The sequence below is a fragment of the Talpa occidentalis genome, unplaced genomic scaffold (genome assembly GCF_014898055.3).
Source record: "Talpa occidentalis isolate TD23 unplaced genomic scaffold, MPIMG_talOcc4v2.1 talOcc4.13, whole genome shotgun sequence".
NCBI classification, from domain to species: domain Eukaryota; kingdom Metazoa; phylum Chordata; class Mammalia; order Eulipotyphla; family Talpidae; genus Talpa; species Talpa occidentalis.
The window spans coordinates 47031205-47049445 of record NW_023601322.1 but is presented as its reverse complement, the minus strand read 5'-3'; the positions used below and the strand labels follow the sequence as shown (position 1 = coordinate 47049445).

The following is an 18241-nucleotide window of genomic DNA, read 5'->3' as shown; positions in this document are numbered from 1 at the left end:
TGTTTTTGGGAACAGGGAGTTCTGGAGCGATGGGTTGAATGAGGATGGCAGTGTCTGGAGAGGACTCCAAGAATACCTGTAGGGGTTAGGAAGAACCTGCAGGGTGGAAGACTTGTCTGTGGTGACCAGCTCTTTCCTTCACAACCCCATCTCAGAACCTGACGACAGCACGGAGTAGGGATGCTGTTCCGAGGTTGTTCTTTCTTTCCTCCTCCCTCCCTTTCATTGGGCTGGTGAGGAGTGGGAGTAGCCTGGGAAAGTTGGAGTAATTCTCATCAATCCAGAGAATGAGTATGAGTTCCTGTGGCCACCATACTGGGGTAAACCCCTGCCATCTCTGTGTAGATAACAACTTAGGAGGATGGCATCTGGAGGTTACTTTATATAACTTTTTTGACATATTGGGTAAAAAAGCAGATGGTGACAGTGATGAGAAGCAGGGTTAGCAAAGACATTGTATTTAATGCATTTGTGAAGTTCTTTTGCTGTTCTTTGCTAAGATACATCCTTGGTCTTGATTTTGCTCACCGCCTATTTAACGTTGATCTGGGTTTGGGGGAAGTGTGACCCCTCACATGTTTCCCTGTCCTTCGACAAGTAGAGTCCACTGTATGTTGGCTCACCCCGCACTGAGCTTTCTGGGTCCTCCTCTTCAACTATGAAGATAGTAGACCTGAACTGAGTGAAATCTAAACGTGGTTTCTACTTCATTTTCTAAAATCCTGCATTTTTTTTTTTTTTAAGGTGAAAGATATGTCTGGGTGCTAGTCACGGACTTGATATTCAAAGTAAGATCCGTCCCAGCAGGCCGCGCTGGGCGGGCAGCATCAGATCAGCATCAACACAAGTGGTCCATGCAGAGGTCACGTCCAAGTACTACTGGTCCGCTCCTGACACCTACCTTGGAAATAAGGTGCGGTCATTGCAGGAAACAGCAGCAGCTAATCATTTCCCTTGTTATATCTACAAAGGAGCAGGTTCTCTTCTGTGCCTTTAACCTTATCCTGCATGTTGGCCATATCAGTTAAACAAAATATTTGTATAATGTGCTTCCTTTCACTGTCCTTCATGTGAACTTTCTGACACATGATCACCCGGCAGCCTAGATGTTCCAGGTGGTGCTAGCAGCCACCTCCCCTTACTGAGGGGCTGTGATCATTTCCCTGAGATGTTCACTCTCACTCCCACCTTCCAGCTGACTGCGTTTGGAGGATTCCTGAAGTACACCAGTGTCTTATGATATTCCGATGGAGTCAGTGGACGGTGACCTCATGTCTCATGCTGACGTTATCATCAAGGTGATTATTTCAAATCCTTTTGCTGTGGACCTCTGAGACTTAGTGTGTGACAGTTATGTGTGTTTTTTAATTAAATTTATGTATTTCCTCACATCATTGTTCATTTGTGTATGGTATTTGATTTCTCCCCTCAGACGTAGTCCTCATAGTTCTCCTACCACACAGCACCTGGATCCATCCATCACCACAGTCCCTTGTGCTCTTCCCTCCCCGTTTTGATTTCCCTTCTTCCCCCCCTTAGATCTCAGATCTATGGTTAGCTTGCAAGTGTTGGCTTTGTCAAACGCATGCCATTTGCAGCAACATGGATGGAACTTGAAAGGATAATACAAATTTGCTTTATTTTTTGATATTGAAATGAATTACAAAAATTACAAGTATATTTCCTGTTTTCAAATGTTAGGGAAATGGACTCACTTTAAGCACTCAGGCTGAGGGCCTGTCACTGCAACCCTATGAGGAATACTTCAATGTGATTAAGCTTGTGCCAGAGAACTTCCGAGATTTTAATAACAAAAGGGAGATAGATCGGGACCAGCTGATGACTGTCCTTGCCAATGTGACACATCTCTTGATCAGAGCCAACTACAACTCTGCAAAAATGGCTCTTTATAGGTATGTATTGAAAAGAGAGAAAACTTATAAGGGTAATTCTATCTTGTCTTTATTTTCAGCCTAACATATTTTACATTTATGCATATAGTATTGATATATATGTCTACTGCACAGTTTTGTTTTTTTTTTTTTTTTTTAAATAATAAATTTTATTGTTGTATTCCCCATACAATTGCAGCCCCCCCATTCTGACCCCAATCCCTCCCCTCCCGCCCCCACCCCCCTAAAAGTGTCTCTGGTTCATAGTTTTTTGTTGATTTTGATTTTCACTTTCTTATAGTTATTCGTTTTCCTGGTCCCTTATTTAAGTTTTCTAGATTCCTGCTATGAGTGAGACCATCCGGTATTTTTCTTTTTCTTTTTGGCTTATTTCGCTGAGCATGATCCCTTCCAGCGCCATCCATGTTGCTGCAAATTGCATGTGTTTATCTTTTTTGAATGCTGAGTATATTCCATGGTATATATGGACCACATCTTCTTGATCCAGTCATCTATTTTTGGGCATTTGGGCTGTTTCCAAAGCTTAGCTATTGTAAACAGTGCTGCTATAAACATAGGGGTGCAGGTGTTCTTTGGAATTGATGTTTCTGTGTCCTTTGGGTAAATACCTAGGAGTGGAATTGCTGGATCATATGGAAGCTCTATGTTTAGTAGGTCCAGAAATCTCCACACAGCTTTCCACAGTGGTTGGACCAGTTTGCACTCCCACCAACAGTGTAGAAGAGTTCCTTTTTCTCCACACCCTCGCCAGCATTTGTTGTTGCTAGTTTTTTTAATATGTGCCATTCTCACTGGTGTAAGATGGTATCTCATGGTAGTTTTGATTTGCATTTCCCTGATGGCAAGTGATGTTGAACATTTTTTCATATGCCTGTTGGCCATTTGCATTTCCTCTTCAGAGAAGTTTCTTTTTAGCTCTTCTGCCATTTTTTGACTGGATTATTTTCTTTGTTGTTGTTGAGTCTCATCAGCTCTTTGCAGATTTTTGTGATCAGTCCTTTATCATTAGTGTTGGGTGCAAAAATGTTCTCCCAGTTGGTGGGGTTTCTCTTTGTTTTTGTTATTGTCTCTTTTGCTGTGCAGAAGCTCTTTAATTTGATGTAGTCCCAGCTGTTTATCTTTGCCTTCACTATCACTGCTTTGGGTGATGTGTTTGTAAAGATGTCTTTGATGTGCAAATCACGTAGTGTTTCGCCTATATTTCCTTCTATATATTTTATGGTTTCAGGTCTTATGTCTAGTTCTTTAATCCATTTTGAGTTGATTTTTGTGTATGGTGTGAGGTAGTGGTCAAGCTTCATTCTTTTGCATGTAGCGACCCAGTTTTCCCAGCACCATTTATTGAACAAACTTTCTTTGCTCCAATGCATAGTCTTTGCTCCTTTGTCAAAGATTAGTTGACCATAAATCTGTGGGTTTATTTCTGGATTTTCTATTCGATTCCATTGGTCTGTATGTCTGTTCTTGTTCCAATACCATGCAGTTTTGATGATTATGGCTTTGTAGTAGAGTTTGAAGTCTGGGAGTGTAATGCCTCCATTCCCTTCTTTTTTTTTCAGGAGAGCTTTGGCTATTCGGGGTTTTTTGTAATTCCATATGAATTTCATCAATAATTGTTCTATTTCTTTGAAGAATGACATTGAAATTTTGATTGGAATAGCGTTGAATCTGTATATTGCTTTTGGAAGGATGGCCATTTTAATAATGTTTATTCTTCCAATCCACGAGCAGGGGATGTCTCTCCATTTCTTTGTGTCTTCTTCTATTTCTTTTAACAGTGTTTTATAGTTTTCTTTGTATAGGTCCTTTACCTCTTTTGTTAGATTGATTCCCAAATATTTGATTTTTTTTGTTTCAATAACAAAAGGGATGGTTTTTTTGATTTCTTCTTCTTCAGATTTATTGTTTGTGTATAGGAAGGCTACTGACTTTTGCGTGTTGATTTTGTATCCTGCCACTTTACTGAACTGATTGATGAGTTGAATTAGCTTTTCTGTGGAGTTTTTGGGGTTCTCTATGTATATATCATATCATCTGCAAATAGTGATAGTTTGACTTCTTCTTTTCCTATTTGGATTCCTTGGATGTCTTTCTCTTGTCTTATTGCCCTGGCTAGGACTTCCAGTATTATATTGAAAAGCAGTGGTGAGAGTGGACATCCTTGTCTTGTTCCAGATCTTAATGGAATTGCTTTCAGCTTTTCACCATTGAGAATGATACTGGCTGTTGGCTTGTCATAGATGGCCTTTATGATGTTGAGGTATGTTCCTTGTATCCCAAGAATTTCAAGGGCTTTTATCATGAATGGGTGTTGCACTTTGTCGAAAGCTTTCTCAGCATCTATTGATATTATCATATGGTTTTTATATTTCTTTTTGTTGATGTGTTGGATAACGTTGATTGATTTTCGGATGTTAAACCATCCTTGTGCCCCTGGAATGAATCCTACTTGGTCGTGGTGAATTATCTTATGGATACATTGTTGGATTCTGATGGCTAAAATTTTATTGAGGATTTTTGCATCAGTGTTCATTAGGGAGATTGGCCTGTAGTTTTCCTTTTTTGTGTTGTCCTTGTTCGGTTTTGGTATTAGTGTAATGTTGGCTTCATAGAACGTGTTTGGTATTGTCCCTTCCTTCTCAATTTTTTGGAAGAGTTTGTGAAGGATAGGCACTAATTCATCTCTGAATGTTTGGTAGAATTCATTTGTAAATCCATCAGGTCCTGGGCTTTTGTTTTTGGGGAGGTTTTTAATTACCATTTCAATTTCGCTAATTGTAATTGGTCTGTTTAGGTGTTCTATTTCTTCTTTATCTAGCTTTGGGTGATTGTAGAGTTGTAGGAATTTGTCCATCTCCTCTAGATTGTTAAACTTGTTTCCATATAACTGTTCATAGTAGTTACTGATTATTCTTTTGATTTCTGCTGTGTCCGTTGTGATTTCTCCTCTTTCATTGATGATCCTGTTTATTTGTGCTTTCTCCCTTTTTTCCTTTGTGAGCCTGGCTAGGGGTTTGTCTATTTTATTTATTTTTTCAAAGAACCAGCTCTTGGTTTCATTGATCTTTTGGATTGTTTTTTTAGTTTCAATTTCATTTATTTCTGCTTTGGTTTTTATTATTTCTTTTCTTCTACTGGTTTTGGGGTTTTTTTGTTGTTCTTTTTCTAGATCTTTGAGCTTCGAAATTAGGTTGTTTCTTTGAGTTCTTTCTTGTTTCTTGATGTGAGCTTCTATTGCTATATATTTTCCTCTTATTACTGCTTTTGCTGCATCCCATACATTTAGGATATTGGTGTCCTCCTTGTCGTTCAATTCAAAAAATTTTTTAATTTCCTCTTTGATCTCCTCATTAGTCCAGTGGTCTTCCAGTAGTGTGGTTTTTAATCTCCATGAGGTAGAAAGTTCCTTGCCTTCTTTTTATGGTTTATTTCTAGTTTGATGCCTTCATGGTCAGAAAAGATGGTTGATATGATTTTAATCTTGGTGTATCTGTTGATGTTTGTCTTGTGCCCCAGTATGTGATCGATCCTGGAGAATGATCCGTGTGCGCTTGAGAAAAATGTGTACTCCGTTTTTTTGGGGTTTAGTGTTCTATAGATGTCTGTTAAGCCCAATTGCTCTAGGTCCTTATTTAGAGCTTTGGTTTCTTTACTTATTTTTTGTCTTGTTGATCTATCCATTGTTGATAGTGGTGTGTTGAAGTCTCCCACTACGTATGTGTTTTCTCTGATGTCTGTTTTCAGAGAGGACAACAGTTGTCTGATATATTTTGGTGCTCCTTCGTTTGGTGCATATATGTTAATGAGTGTTATTTCTTCTTGAAATATTGTCCCCTTGATCATAATGTAGTGACCATTGGGGTCTCTTTTTATCTTTTTGAGTTTGAAATCTGTTTTATCTGATATAAGTATAGCTGTTCCTGCTTTCTTTTTTGGCCCATTTGCTTGTAGGATTGTTTTCCATCCTTTAACTTTGAGCCTATTTTTATCTTTTGTAGCTAAATGTGTTTCCTGTAGACAGCAAAAGGTTGGGTTTTGTTTCTTAATCCAGGCTGCAACTCTGTGTCTTTTTATTGAAGAGTTTAGTCCATTTACATTTAGAGTTAATATTGATATGTTAACATCTGTATTTGCCATTGTGTTTGTCTTTCCTTTGATTTTATTTATTTATTCTTTTAATAACTTTTTTTTTTTTTTTGGCCTTCTTTCATTGTTATTCGTCCTCTGAGGTTCTGGCTTTAGGACTCCTTGTAGTATTTTTTGGAGTGGGGGTTTAGTTGCAATGAAATTCCGGAGTTTCTGTTTGTCTGGGAAGGTCCATATTCTTTCTTCAAAGAGGAAGGAGAGCTTTGCGGGATAGAGTATTCTTGGTTGGCATCTGTTTTCTTGGAGTCTGTTGACTATGTCCCTCCACTCTCTCCTTGCCCGTAGTGTTTCTTCGGAGAAGTCTGATGTCAGCCTGATTGGCTTTCCTTTGAATGTTATCTGTTTCTTCCCTCTTGCCAGCTTCATTATTTTTTCCTTGTCCTGGATTCTTGGGAGCTTTACTATTATGTGTCTTGCTGTATTTTTTCTTTCGTCGTGGAAGTTTGGTGTTCTTCTTGCTTCTTGTATATCAATTTTCAGCTCCTTCTTCTCATTTGGGAAGTTCTCTTCAATTATCTCTTTGAATATTTTCTCTGTTCCTACTTCTCTCTCCTCTCCTTCTGGTATTCCTATAACTCTTATATTTCCTTTCCTCATGGAGTCAGATAGTTCCCGAAGTCTTTCTTCATTCTTTTTACTTCGTACTTCTCTTTCCTTTTCTGTTTTGGTTCTTTTTATTTCTGTGTCTTCAAGAGCACTTATTCGTTCTTCCATTTCATCAATTCTGCTTTCATTGCTTTTCCCAGAATTCTTTAGTTCTTCCACTAATTCTTTGATCTCCTGCATTTCTTTTACTTCCCTCTTTAGGGACTCAATTTCATTCTTCTGATCGTTGATTATTTTTCCCTTATCATTGTTTTCCTTTATGACTTCTGTCAGTTTTTTAATCACGGCAATTTTAAATTCTCTTTCTGGAAGGCTCAGAAGTTCTTCCAAGTTACTGTCGTTGCAATCTGAGGGCTGGTTTTCTTTTTGTGGTGTGCTTTTTTTCTGGAGAGTTGCTAGGTTGCGTGTGGTTCTTCTCCTCCCTACTGTCTGTTTTCTAATTTGCCGTATGCGTTGGGACACTGTGTAGTTGGGACTGGCCGGCATCTTGGGTGAGCTTCTCTGCTCCCCTCTGGTTCCTCCAGGAGTCATCTGTCAGTTTCAAGCAGTCTTTATTGGAGAAAGGTCCCTGTCCTAAAATGTCGATGTGGGGACACACTCCCCTGTGCGCCTGGTCTGCCCCGGCGGTGGGTTCCTGCTCCCCCACTGGGCTTGGACTGCAGGCCAGAGGGGGTCTGGCGTGGGCGAACTTCCCCCGCTCACCTCTGGCTCCTGAGGAAGCCTTCTGCAGGTAGTCTTTACTGAAGAAATGTCCCTGTTCTAAAATGGTGATGTGGGACACACTCCCTGCGCGTACGGTGTCAGGCACACTCTTCTGCGTGCCTGGTCTGCCCCGGCTGTGGGCGCTCGCTCCCCCTGTGGGCTCAGACTACTGGTCGGAAGGGGCCAGGCGTGGGCTAACTCCCCAGCTGGCCACTATCTCCTTCAGGAGCCTGTGCTGGCTTCCAGTCGCTAGGTGGCGCCAGAGATCTCTCCTAGAGCCCTTGGGGAGCTGATTGTCCACCCCGTGGGACAGGGAGCAGAGCGGGGATGGTAGGGTACACCTCAACGGCTTTGGGGTGCTGTGTCTGCCTTGTGCCCCACCGTCGTGCGGAACCCACGCCCCTAATTTCGTGCCCCGGGTCTCAGTTCCAAAGCCCTCAGTTCAGGACGCGGGCTGTAGCCCAGATCAGTGGCGCGGGAATGGCGCCTTTTGAATCCCGCTCCCCTGCCTGGGCGCCTGGTTCCTGCTCACTCCGGGAGGGCCTCCGCGCGTCTCCCCGCAAGCCTAGGTCGTCTCCCGGCAAGCCTAGGTCGCAGGCGCGGGGACCTGGGCAGCTGCGATCCGATCCGCGCAATCCGCGCCGCTTTCCCCGCGCAATCCCGCTCCGCGTCTGTTTTTCCGGCGCGCCGCTTCCGCGCAGGCTTACCGGGCGGCCGGGGCTGTGTGCTGGGGCTGGGCTCCTCCTGGGCGGGGCTCTCTGCAATGGCGCCCGGAGCTCACCTCCGCGGAGGATCCTGCGGTGGTTCTCCACAGCTCCCGTTCACAGGGTGTGGTGGCTGCAATAGTTCCTTTCCACTCACAGTCCCGCTTGCTGCGTCCTTTGTTCTTGTTGGCCGTTTTAGTTTGTCGTTTTCCTCCTCTCTGCGGGTCAGAGAGTGCCGCCTCTGTGGGCGGGGGAGGGGAGCAGGGTTCTGCGCTTCCCTGCCTTCTGGTCCTCTTTTATGGCCACTTTCTTCTTCGGGCAGTTTGCTGGTGTCGTCCGTTTATCTTCCGTGTCACAGTTCTCACTGGGACCTGCCGCTTTTCCTCCCTATTAACTTTTTTTTAATGGGAGATCTTACTCGCAGCGTCTCCTCGCCGCCATGTTGCTCCGCCCCTACTGCACAGTTTTGAATTACATAGATTATTGCATAGTAGAACTGGCTGCCTTAAAAGTTATTTTTATTGCTACAACTTTATTGAAAATGTAAGAATTGTCATCCATGAGAAACATATCTAGTAGGACACAGACTAGATGTCAGGGTCAGAAATGTTCAAGGTGGTTTTTTGAGGTATGCCTGATAAGCTTACACTGTTTGGACCATATGTATCTAACTTTCACTCTCCTGATACTAACAATCTTAGATTTCTGCACAGTCTGTTTAAGCTCTTATGTCCAGCCATAGACATTTGATTACTTGACAGTTATTATCTTGCAATAACAAGCTAAGTACAAACACTGGATACAGCTAAGGCAAGCACAGAAGTACACCTTTAAGACAGTCTCTCTCTGTTAGAGATAAGATGATTGAATGGATTGTTCTTAAGTGTTTCAATTCCTAATCGGCAACATCAGACCCTTCCTATAGTAGGCAGTAAGTCGTTGCCTCAATGTTGAAATTATTTCTAGGGAACAGTGACAACTCCTAGAGATATGATTGTGAAAATATTCAGTTACTAACAAATGTCAAATCACCATTTTATTTGAATTAAGTCTTTTTAAGAAGCTGTCTCCCTGAGGTCCTAGATGTCCTTTTTGAGCACGTGAGTCTCATAATATCTCTGTCTATTTGTAGGTTGGACTCAGTTACTCTGGACACAGCTAGCCCTAACGTCATAGGCCTGGCCCTGGCCACAAATGTGGAGCTCTGCGAGTGTCCCCAGGGCTACACAGGGGTCTCCTGCGAGGTAACACTTCCCTTCTATACCAGTCTTCTGCTTTTTCTCTTTCTTAAGATGAGAAAAACACATTAAAGGTAGTTATGCGACCTTTTAATTTTAAATTTAGGAACCCAGTGTCCCCAAACTTCAGATTTTGGGGGGCTATGTTTTGCTTTTCCAATTGATCTTGATTTTATTTAAACATTTGCAAATCACCAGCATTTCCACCCAAACTTTAGTCTAATCAGAACCTTTTGGCACTTTTTGGCACTTATGACTCTTACGCTGGTGGGCTCCAACATACATAGAAGTGTATAAAAATGCATGTGCAATTATCAATAAAAGTAATTTGTTACTAACATTTTTTCAAATATATTTTAAAACTATTTGAACATAAGTTTTGATAATAACTCTCTCCTAAGAATTTTCTGTCAAAAACAAAACAATTGACAAAAAGAATTTTCTGTAGTTTTGGCACAATTCTAGGCTCTTTTGTATGTGACCTCATTTAATCTTGACAGCAACTGTGTTGGGTGGGTACTTCATATATGGCTGTTCTACAGATTAGAAAAGTGGGGCACAGAGAGGTTAGGTACACTGGACATAGTCACACAGCTAGGAAGTGGTCGTATCAGATGTGAATTGCATCTGTTCTGTTACCTCCTATGTGATCCTATCTCTCCCATGTTCATTGGCTGTGACATTAGTCATTGGCTGTGATTTCTTGGCAATCATTTTTACAAAGTGAGGATATTTAACCTACAGTTTGTTTTTGTGAGTCTTTACCATTTTAAAATTTTCCATTAATAAAGGTGGCCTAATGTTCCGTGGTGTAGATATTTGACTAAATATTTCTATTTTAAATATTTGCAGTGTTTTTCAGAGGAAGGGAGACCAATGAAGTTTTTTTTAACCGCATTTATTTTTAAATCAGCAAATGTTCGGAGGTCCTAATCCCTACATGTGGTTTGTTTTAATGAATAATAATGCTAAGGCTCCTCCATGGGATGTAGGGATGAGAGAGCTGGCTGATAGAGCACAGAGAATTCTTGGAAGTAGATGTCTTTGCTGGAGACCAGGAGGGGGCAGCAATGAGTACTTAACATTGGAGGAAAAGGCACTGATGACTTGCACAAAATGACAGCTCAGACAAGCCCAAGAAACTTAATGCATATTTTAAAGCATTTGGGCCAAGCAGAATTCATTCTTTAATCAAATCTTTAACCAGAAGCTGAATTAAAGAAATCAGGCAACTAGCTCCTGATCCAGGGTGAAATTCTTGGTAATGTTGCAGCTACTACACAGACACCCATAGAGATGGGCTGAGTGCCCGTCTATAGACAAGCCACTGTCCCCCAGGGGAGCATGGCTGTGTGACGATATTAGGGGACTTTCCCATGGTCAGTATGAATGAAGGCATTTATTTATTACTTGCATAATGAAAATGCACTTTAAGAGTTCTTTAACAATAAGAACCAAATCCACACCCTCTCCTCCCATGCCCCCGTGGGAGTGTGCTGACCTCCAAATTAATCATTTCCCAGTCTGTATTCTGAAGGCATTTTACATCTGCTGTAACCCTGGGCAGCTTCTCTGTGGACACCAGTCTTAGACATGTGCTCACCTGACTTTGAATCGTCCCGCTGACACAGTGGCATGTTATCTAACTGCTCTGAGTTGCAGGTTCCATGTCTATAGAATGGAAATAAGAGCCCCCACGGCTTTATTGCTGTGTCTGTGTGACCCTTGATCTTCACAGGCAGGGAGAAGCATACTTGAGTGCCCACGGTGCTGCCCAGTCCTTAGTCCATAGAAAGGACACCCAGAGTGTTATACTGTGACATAGACATGCACTTGAACACTTTTGATGATGACATGTAATGAATTTGAAATAAAAAAAAAGTAACTTGGAAAAAAAGCAATCCTCTTGATTGAAACACTGGTGAAATGGCTGAGCATGACATGATTTCCTGTTTAAGAACCTTGCAGTAGACTTTTCGCTAACATGTGCTGACTCACTGCAAAGCTGTTAGGTTTCCATCTGCATGTTCCTATCTTTAAAAAGAAGCAAGGAACTGGGTTATGGTGATGGTTGCATGGCACAGTGAGTTTACTAAAAAATCATTGAATTATGTGTTTCAAGTGGGTGCCTCTTATGGCATGTTGGAGATATCACAGTAAAGATGTTTGAAAAGAAAAATATTTCTTCACTGGCAGAAAAGTGAGTAGTTTGTGTATCTATGTATTGGAAAGATGACATTTTGCCTAGTGCACAAAGTTGTCTTCACCAGCCCAGTCACCTATCTTTCTTTTGCAGTCCTGTGTTCCAGGCTATTACCGTGTGGATGGAATACTCTTCGGAGGAATCTGTCAGCCCTGTGAATGTCATGGCCACGCAACTGAGTGCGATATCCATGGCGTTTGTTTTGTGAGTCTCTTGTCAATAACTTAAGTGCCACTTCTGTCCACCCTGAAGCCAACTGCTGTGCAGAAGTCATTTTTAAAAAATGATTCCCCCAGGGCTTCCCCTGGTGGCGCAGACGGTTGAGTGCAGCACTGTACAGCTGTCCATGGCCTCTGTCGCGCCTGTTCGATCCCTGCCGGCCGGCGAGAGTCTCACATGGCGCAGCAGACCTCTCCTGTCTCATCTTGCCCGCTTCTCCCCTCAGCAGTGTATTTCATCAGTCTGCCTGTTCTGTTTCCTGCTCTGTCGCTGGTGAATCCTCTCACCCTCCTGCACATCTGGTCTATATCCCAGTTCTTGTATAAATAAATAAATAAATAAATAAATAAATAAATAAATAAATAAATAAGATTCCTCCACAGAAGACTATTCCTAACCTGTAGACTGCAAAGGAAATTTTCAGATTTAAATCCATCACATAAAATTTCACATAAAATTTAAATCCATCACATAAAATGTTTCTTCTTTACTTGAAAATTAATTATTTTGGTCATAGTGAAAAAAGACAAAGTTTTCTTTTTCAAAATTGAATGTTATTATAAGTTTCAAATAAGTATTATTATAATGTTACATAAGTTTCAAATAAGTAATATAATGTTATATAAGTTTCAAATAAGTATTATTCATCAATAAAGTTACTACAAAAATTCCAGATCTACCCTTTACCCAAACAAGATGGATATAATTTCATTGCAGACTTCGTATTGGAACATTAGAAAGAAATTACTTCCCAAAGATTACAAAGCAATACAAAGGTAGAAAATGTTGATTAAATAACTGATTAAATAAAAGGAATAGGATCTTTTAAATGCAGGTGCTAGCATTTTTAATATTACATTACATATATAAGTATATCATAAGAAAAAGAATAAAATTTCCAACAAACATTTGTATCATATATAAGACTTAATAGCTGTGAGCTTGGATACACCCTTCAAACAAATAGGTCTTTCATGCAATATGAGTTGAAACAGGGCTTAACAAGTGTGTAGTTAATCTTGAGAATGAATTTAGGGGCAGATAAAGGGCAGGACTTGTTTTTTAACTTCAATCAGGAATTCTTTTAGGCTCATGCCTTGAAGCCAAGCCACACTCCTGGGTTCTAATGGATTCAGGCTCATAGAGGGAGTGAATGCATATGTTAATTAGCTGGACCCTATTCACCATGCAGAGAAATGTCCATGCTCTTTCCACAAGAGAATGATTGAGTCACAGTCCTGGGGAAATTAATTATCGGGCCCATAGAGTAGATCACAGCATGATGCCGTGATTGCTTATTCTCTTTGGAGCCTCATTTTTCTTTCTTCTGTAAGTAAGGCTTTTATTTCGATCTTTATTTCTTTGTCCTGTAAGAGAAGAGTCTGAAATCATGGTTTGTAGGCTGACTCCATCCCCTCTAGGATAAATTTCCTCAGGCACCCAGCATCCACGGCTGGATCATGTGGCTGATTTTTCAGACATCTCTCTGTCATTCGGTTTTGCAGGGCTGGCCTTTCAGATGACTTTGCCAGCCTTTGAGGGTGTTCACAGGTTGTGTTTGTACCACCCTCCATGGCCATGAGAGGCTTCTGTTAACATATAGCCACAAAAATATGTACTTATATTAAAGTGAAATGCTAAATAGGAACTAGCCTTAAAGCTCTAATAACAATAAGTAGTAATTTTTTTGGATTTTAGAAAAGGGTCACAAATGGGCCTTCTTGGTGGCGCAAGGGGTTAAGACGCAACCTATGAAGCTTTCCTTAGCCTCTGCAGCATGAGTTCGATCCTTGGCCAGGGAGCTACCCACATGGCACAGCAGACCTCTCCTGACTCGCTCGCTGCTCCCCTCAGCAGTATATTTCAGTCCATCTTCCTGTTCTGTTCCCCACTCTGTCTCTGGTGAATCCTCTCACCCCCCACACCTCTGGCCTGTACCCCAGCTCTTGTATGCATATATAATTTTTTTAAAAATCTTAAAAAAAAGAAAGAAAAAGGTCACAAATGCAGAGTGTTCGCTGTACCCCACACTGCTTCCCCTCATGGTCACTTCTTGCGCAGTGTCATAGTACAGTCACCGTAACTAAGAAATTAACTCTGGCACAGTTTGATCCATGACACCACACACTTCATTCCCATTTCATCCATTATCCCAGTTCTGTCTCTTGTCCTTTTCCAGCATCAAACCCAAGACCCCATATTGCCTTCAGTGCATTTCCTCCTTCAGTCTGGGGCAATCCCTTTGTCTTTGTCTTTCATTCTTTTTGAAGCATGCTGGGCATTCTGTCTGTCTCCTGGTCAGTTTGCAGCAGTGTGTTTTGTCAGGAGGACCGTGTCTCTCTCAATGTCTCCCATCAGGGCTTTGTGGTACCGTCTGCCTTTCCAGGGAAGTTAGCCTGCTCACTGGGTAGGGCGGTTTCTGCCAGGGATTCCTGCTGTAAAGCTAGTGTTTTTCTCTTCTTTTCTTGTTTTAATTTTTTTTAAGATTTATTTATTTATGCATACAAGAGCTGGGGTGTAGACCAGACCATACAAGAGCATGGGGTGAGAGGATTCACCAGAGACAGAGTGGAGGAGAAGAACAGGTGGATCTACTGAAAAACACTGCTGAGGGGAGCAGCAGGCAAGGCAGAAGAGGTCTGTTGCGCCTTGTGGGTTGCTCCCTGGCCAGCTGGGAATCGAACTCGTACTGCAGTGACTGGCAATAGCTTGATACAGCTGTCTTTAATTCCTGTGCCACCAAGGAGGCCCTTGTTTTTTCCTTCTTAAGTAATTAATGTTTGAGGGGACAAACATAAACATTTAGATTGGAATTTAAGAAATATAAAATCTCGGTGATGTCATTTTATCTGTTCAACCTAACTTTGCTTTTGTCTATTCTATTTAAACAAACAAAATCTTTATGTCTTCTTGGGTAGCTGTCGGGCCTGGCATGTAGCTCTCTAGCTTTCAGGACTTAACGCTGCATGCAGCTTACTAGAGAAAAGGTTCCAGTTGTTCTTAGTGTACCCCCCATTTTTAAACTTTCATTTATTTCAAGCAGTTCTGGGTTTACAATAAAACAGACAGGAAGGTGAGAGATTTCCTGCATGCCCCGCCTCACTCTTGCGTAACTGCCCCATGATCGACACCCCTCCCCAGAGCAGTCATTTTGGTTTCATAGGGTCACAATGGATGACCCTACCTGACACGTCATCAACACCCACAGTTCACAGTTGACCTTTGTCCCTATGCTATTCTCTGAGTCCTCTTTATCCCAAGAAACCATTTTCTTTTCCCTGCAAAGAGGGAACATCAAATGCAGTCAAGTGTGTCTCGGGTGCTTACATTTTTTCTTCATTAATCAAGAGCAGTGATTTTCCTCACCAAGGAGATGAGCACCCCCATCCTTCACATACCTCACCACCAGCAGAACTGGTGCTGGGGGCTGGGGGCTCACGCCTAAGACAGTGCTGAGCTGTAACTTTTCGACAGAAGTACATAATAGTTTCCCCAAAGTGAAAAAAGAGCAGACCTGGCTCTTTGAGTAGAGAAATCATGTCATAGACATTTTGCAAATGAATATAATCAAATATATTTTAAGGAACCTAGTTACTTCATATTCTACTTTTAACTCAACCATGTAGCAGTTTACAGAGGCCAGTTGCATTTTGAATAGATTTAGGTTCATTAATAAAGCCAAGATCATATGCATGTTCGGATGGGGAGAAGAGTTGCTGCTGAACGGGATCTGAGGATAGCAGTGGCTCATTTAGAAATGGGGGATTGCAGATCTCATTGCAGAGCTCCTGAACCAGGACTAGCATTTTACCCAGTGACTTGAATACATGCTCTAGTTTGGGATGTGTGGCTTGGGCAACTTTAAATGAAACTGATGAAGCTCTGCATAATAGGATATGATACAAGTATTCATAGTCCTACATTACATGTAATATATGGAAACACTTATCAATCTGGGAATTCAGGAAAGTCTGTATTTTAGAAACGGTAAAGATTATTTTAATTGGTGGATGAAAAATGTCCAATAACAGGGGCCTCCCTTGTTGTGCAAGGGGTTAAGTGGAAGCTATCTGCAGCCACTGCAACATGAGTTCCATCGCCAGCCAGGGAGCTACCCACATGGTGCAGTAGACCTCTCCTGACTCTCCCGCTGCTCCCCTCAGCAGTGTATTTCAGTGGATCTTCCTGTTCTGCTCCCACTCTGTCTCTGGTGAATCCTCTCACCCCCTGCTCCTCTGGCCTGTACTCTGGCTCTTCTATGCATACATATATAATCTTAAAAAAATGTCCAATAACAATATGGAAAATGAGTGGCTCTAAAGGAAGAGGTAAAAGGGGAAGTGGGAGGCAAAGCAGACACCCAGAGGAGAGGCAATGAGAGAAATGCCCCACAGGACTTGGCAGAAATGCCCCAAAGGAGAAAGCTCTGGGCAGCATCAGCAAAGAGGCGGGGTGCTGGGGGCCCTGGGGAGACTGAGTCATGGGAAAAGAGGGACCTGGGAGAGAATTGCAGAATAGTAGTAATGTTTCTTTGAGTGGTGGCCCAGGTGCTCAGCACTGCCTCCTGCTGGCTGGGGAGCAGACTCCTTTCTCCTGTTAACTAACTATGGTAGTTTTATCTTCTGAAGAGATGTTTTACCTGAAGAAAGTAAGTCTGACCTATTTATTCATTCATATTTACCATTTTCAGTGCTTTCAGTCCTGGAGTGACTCCAGAATGTCTTCACATAGCATCCTGCTGCCTCTGAAGCCCTATCTTCAGCATTTCTCTAGAACAAGTCTGAAGGCCAACGGATTTTCTCACCTTTTGTTTCTCTGGAAAAGGGGTTCTTTCCCCTTCGATTTTGAAACACACTTCTGCCGATTTTTTCAGTACTTCAAGATTGTTCAGTTTGTTTATGACTTACCTTGTTCTAAATGAGAAATCAGTACTAATTCTTACCTACATACTTCTCTCTGTGTTGCGTCCTTTTCTCTGCTTGCTTCATAGATTTTTCTCCTGGTAATGATTGATTATTTATTTTTGCTTCTCATTTCTAGTAGCTATTTACCCCCATTTCTGAAAAGCCTTTACTTAAAAATCATTTTATATTTATGGAGAAGTATAAGAGTAAGAATGGAATTTAGTATGCACACCATCTATTCAGATTCATATTTAGCTAATTTCCCTCCCATTTGCTTTAGTATCCTCATTATTCATCTCTGTAATTGTAATATTTTTCCTGGTCTACCTGATACTCTATGCCCATTTATCCCTAATACTTCCATGTGTATGTTCTGAAGCACGGGAGGATGAGAGAATTCACCAGAGCCAGAGCAGGGAACAGAATAGGCAGACTGACGAAATACACTGCTGAGGGGACCAGCGGGCGGCAGGAGAGGTCTGCGCGCCATGTGGGACCCTTGCCAGTGGCCAGGGATTGAACCGGTGCTGCAGAGGCTGTGGGCAGCTTCGCAGCCCAGCGCTCAACTGCTGCACCACCAGGAGAGGCCCAATAGGGTACTTTCTTATGTGAACATAGTGGAGTTCTTAGCTTTAGTTAAGTCTAACATTTACATTTACTTTATTTTTTCTAATCTAATTTTCGGTTTTGTCAGTTGACTCAATTGTGTTCTCTGTATCACTTTTTTTTTCCAGGCCCCCATCTAGGATCAGGAGTTGTATTTTATTGTTGTGCTTTTTGGCCTCTCTTAATGTAAGCTATTTCTAGTTTCCTACAAAAGGGCATGTCACATACCAGTTTTTGTAATATGGCTAGAAGTGAAAGCTCTTGTACTTTCCACTTACACACACATTAAAAAATTTTATTAGTTAATCTGGACTTGTATAACACAGTTTATGTTTTAATGTTTTCCTTTCATTTGGACTTCAAGTTATTTGCCGGTGAATCTGAGAATCCTTTAATGAGTTGAGTCTTCTTTCTATGTGTGTGTTATAGGCATGTGAGCACAACACCACCGGGGACCACTGTGAGCAGTGTGCACCTGGCTTCTATGGCCTGCCCTCCAGAGGGACCCCTGGGGACTGCCAGCCCTGTGCCTGCCCCCTCTCCACAGCCTCCAACAAGTAAGCTTAGCACCTCCACTTGCAGCTCTTGCCTCGCATGGCCAGGATTCCTATCCAGATGTGGTCTGAGGCTTTCAGATCACAACAGTGTATAACGAGAATGTGGATTTTGCCCAGTGGTAATAGGATTAAAGATGCAGGTGGAAGATTCTCTTCTAAAAAATGGTTGGTATATTAAATTGTGCAAAAAGGTTGTGTGATGGTAAGGTCAGTTGCATAAATCTTCCTTCTGTTGGTCTTCATATCTTTCACAAGTATCTGTTGTGTGCCCACCAGTGGGCTAGGCAATATAGGGGATACAGAGAAGAATAAAACATTTTTCCATTGTTTAGGAATTTTTGATCTAATGACCCAAATATATAAATGTGATGTCCAGTGAGAATAGACAGAGTCTGATTATTGATTCAGCCAGTATTTATTGAGTGCCTGCCCTCCACTGGGTA

At 41.8% G+C, this 18241-nt stretch overlaps 1 protein-coding gene across 2 annotated transcripts in view; it reads left to right on the top strand.

Moving 5' to 3' along the window:
• Positions 1 to 18241, top strand: part of LAMA1 (laminin subunit alpha 1) — a 156332-nt gene that overhangs the window by 69881 nt on the left and 68210 nt on the right. Inside the window, exons 1-6 of one of the 2 annotated variants that reach the window (XM_037508820.2) lie at positions 870 to 913; positions 1196 to 1298; positions 1702 to 1913; positions 9204 to 9315; positions 11606 to 11716; positions 17671 to 17798. In XM_037508820.2, coding sequence (XP_037364717.1) covers positions 1248 to 1298; positions 1702 to 1913; positions 9204 to 9315; positions 11606 to 11716; positions 17671 to 17798 — 614 coding nt within the window. In that variant the 5' untranslated portion in view covers positions 870 to 913; positions 1196 to 1247. Of the gene's footprint in view, positions 1 to 869; positions 914 to 1195; positions 1299 to 1701; positions 1914 to 9203; positions 9316 to 11605; positions 11717 to 17670; positions 17799 to 18241 lie in introns of those variants that run through there. The other variant, XM_037508821.1, reaches the window with a different exon arrangement.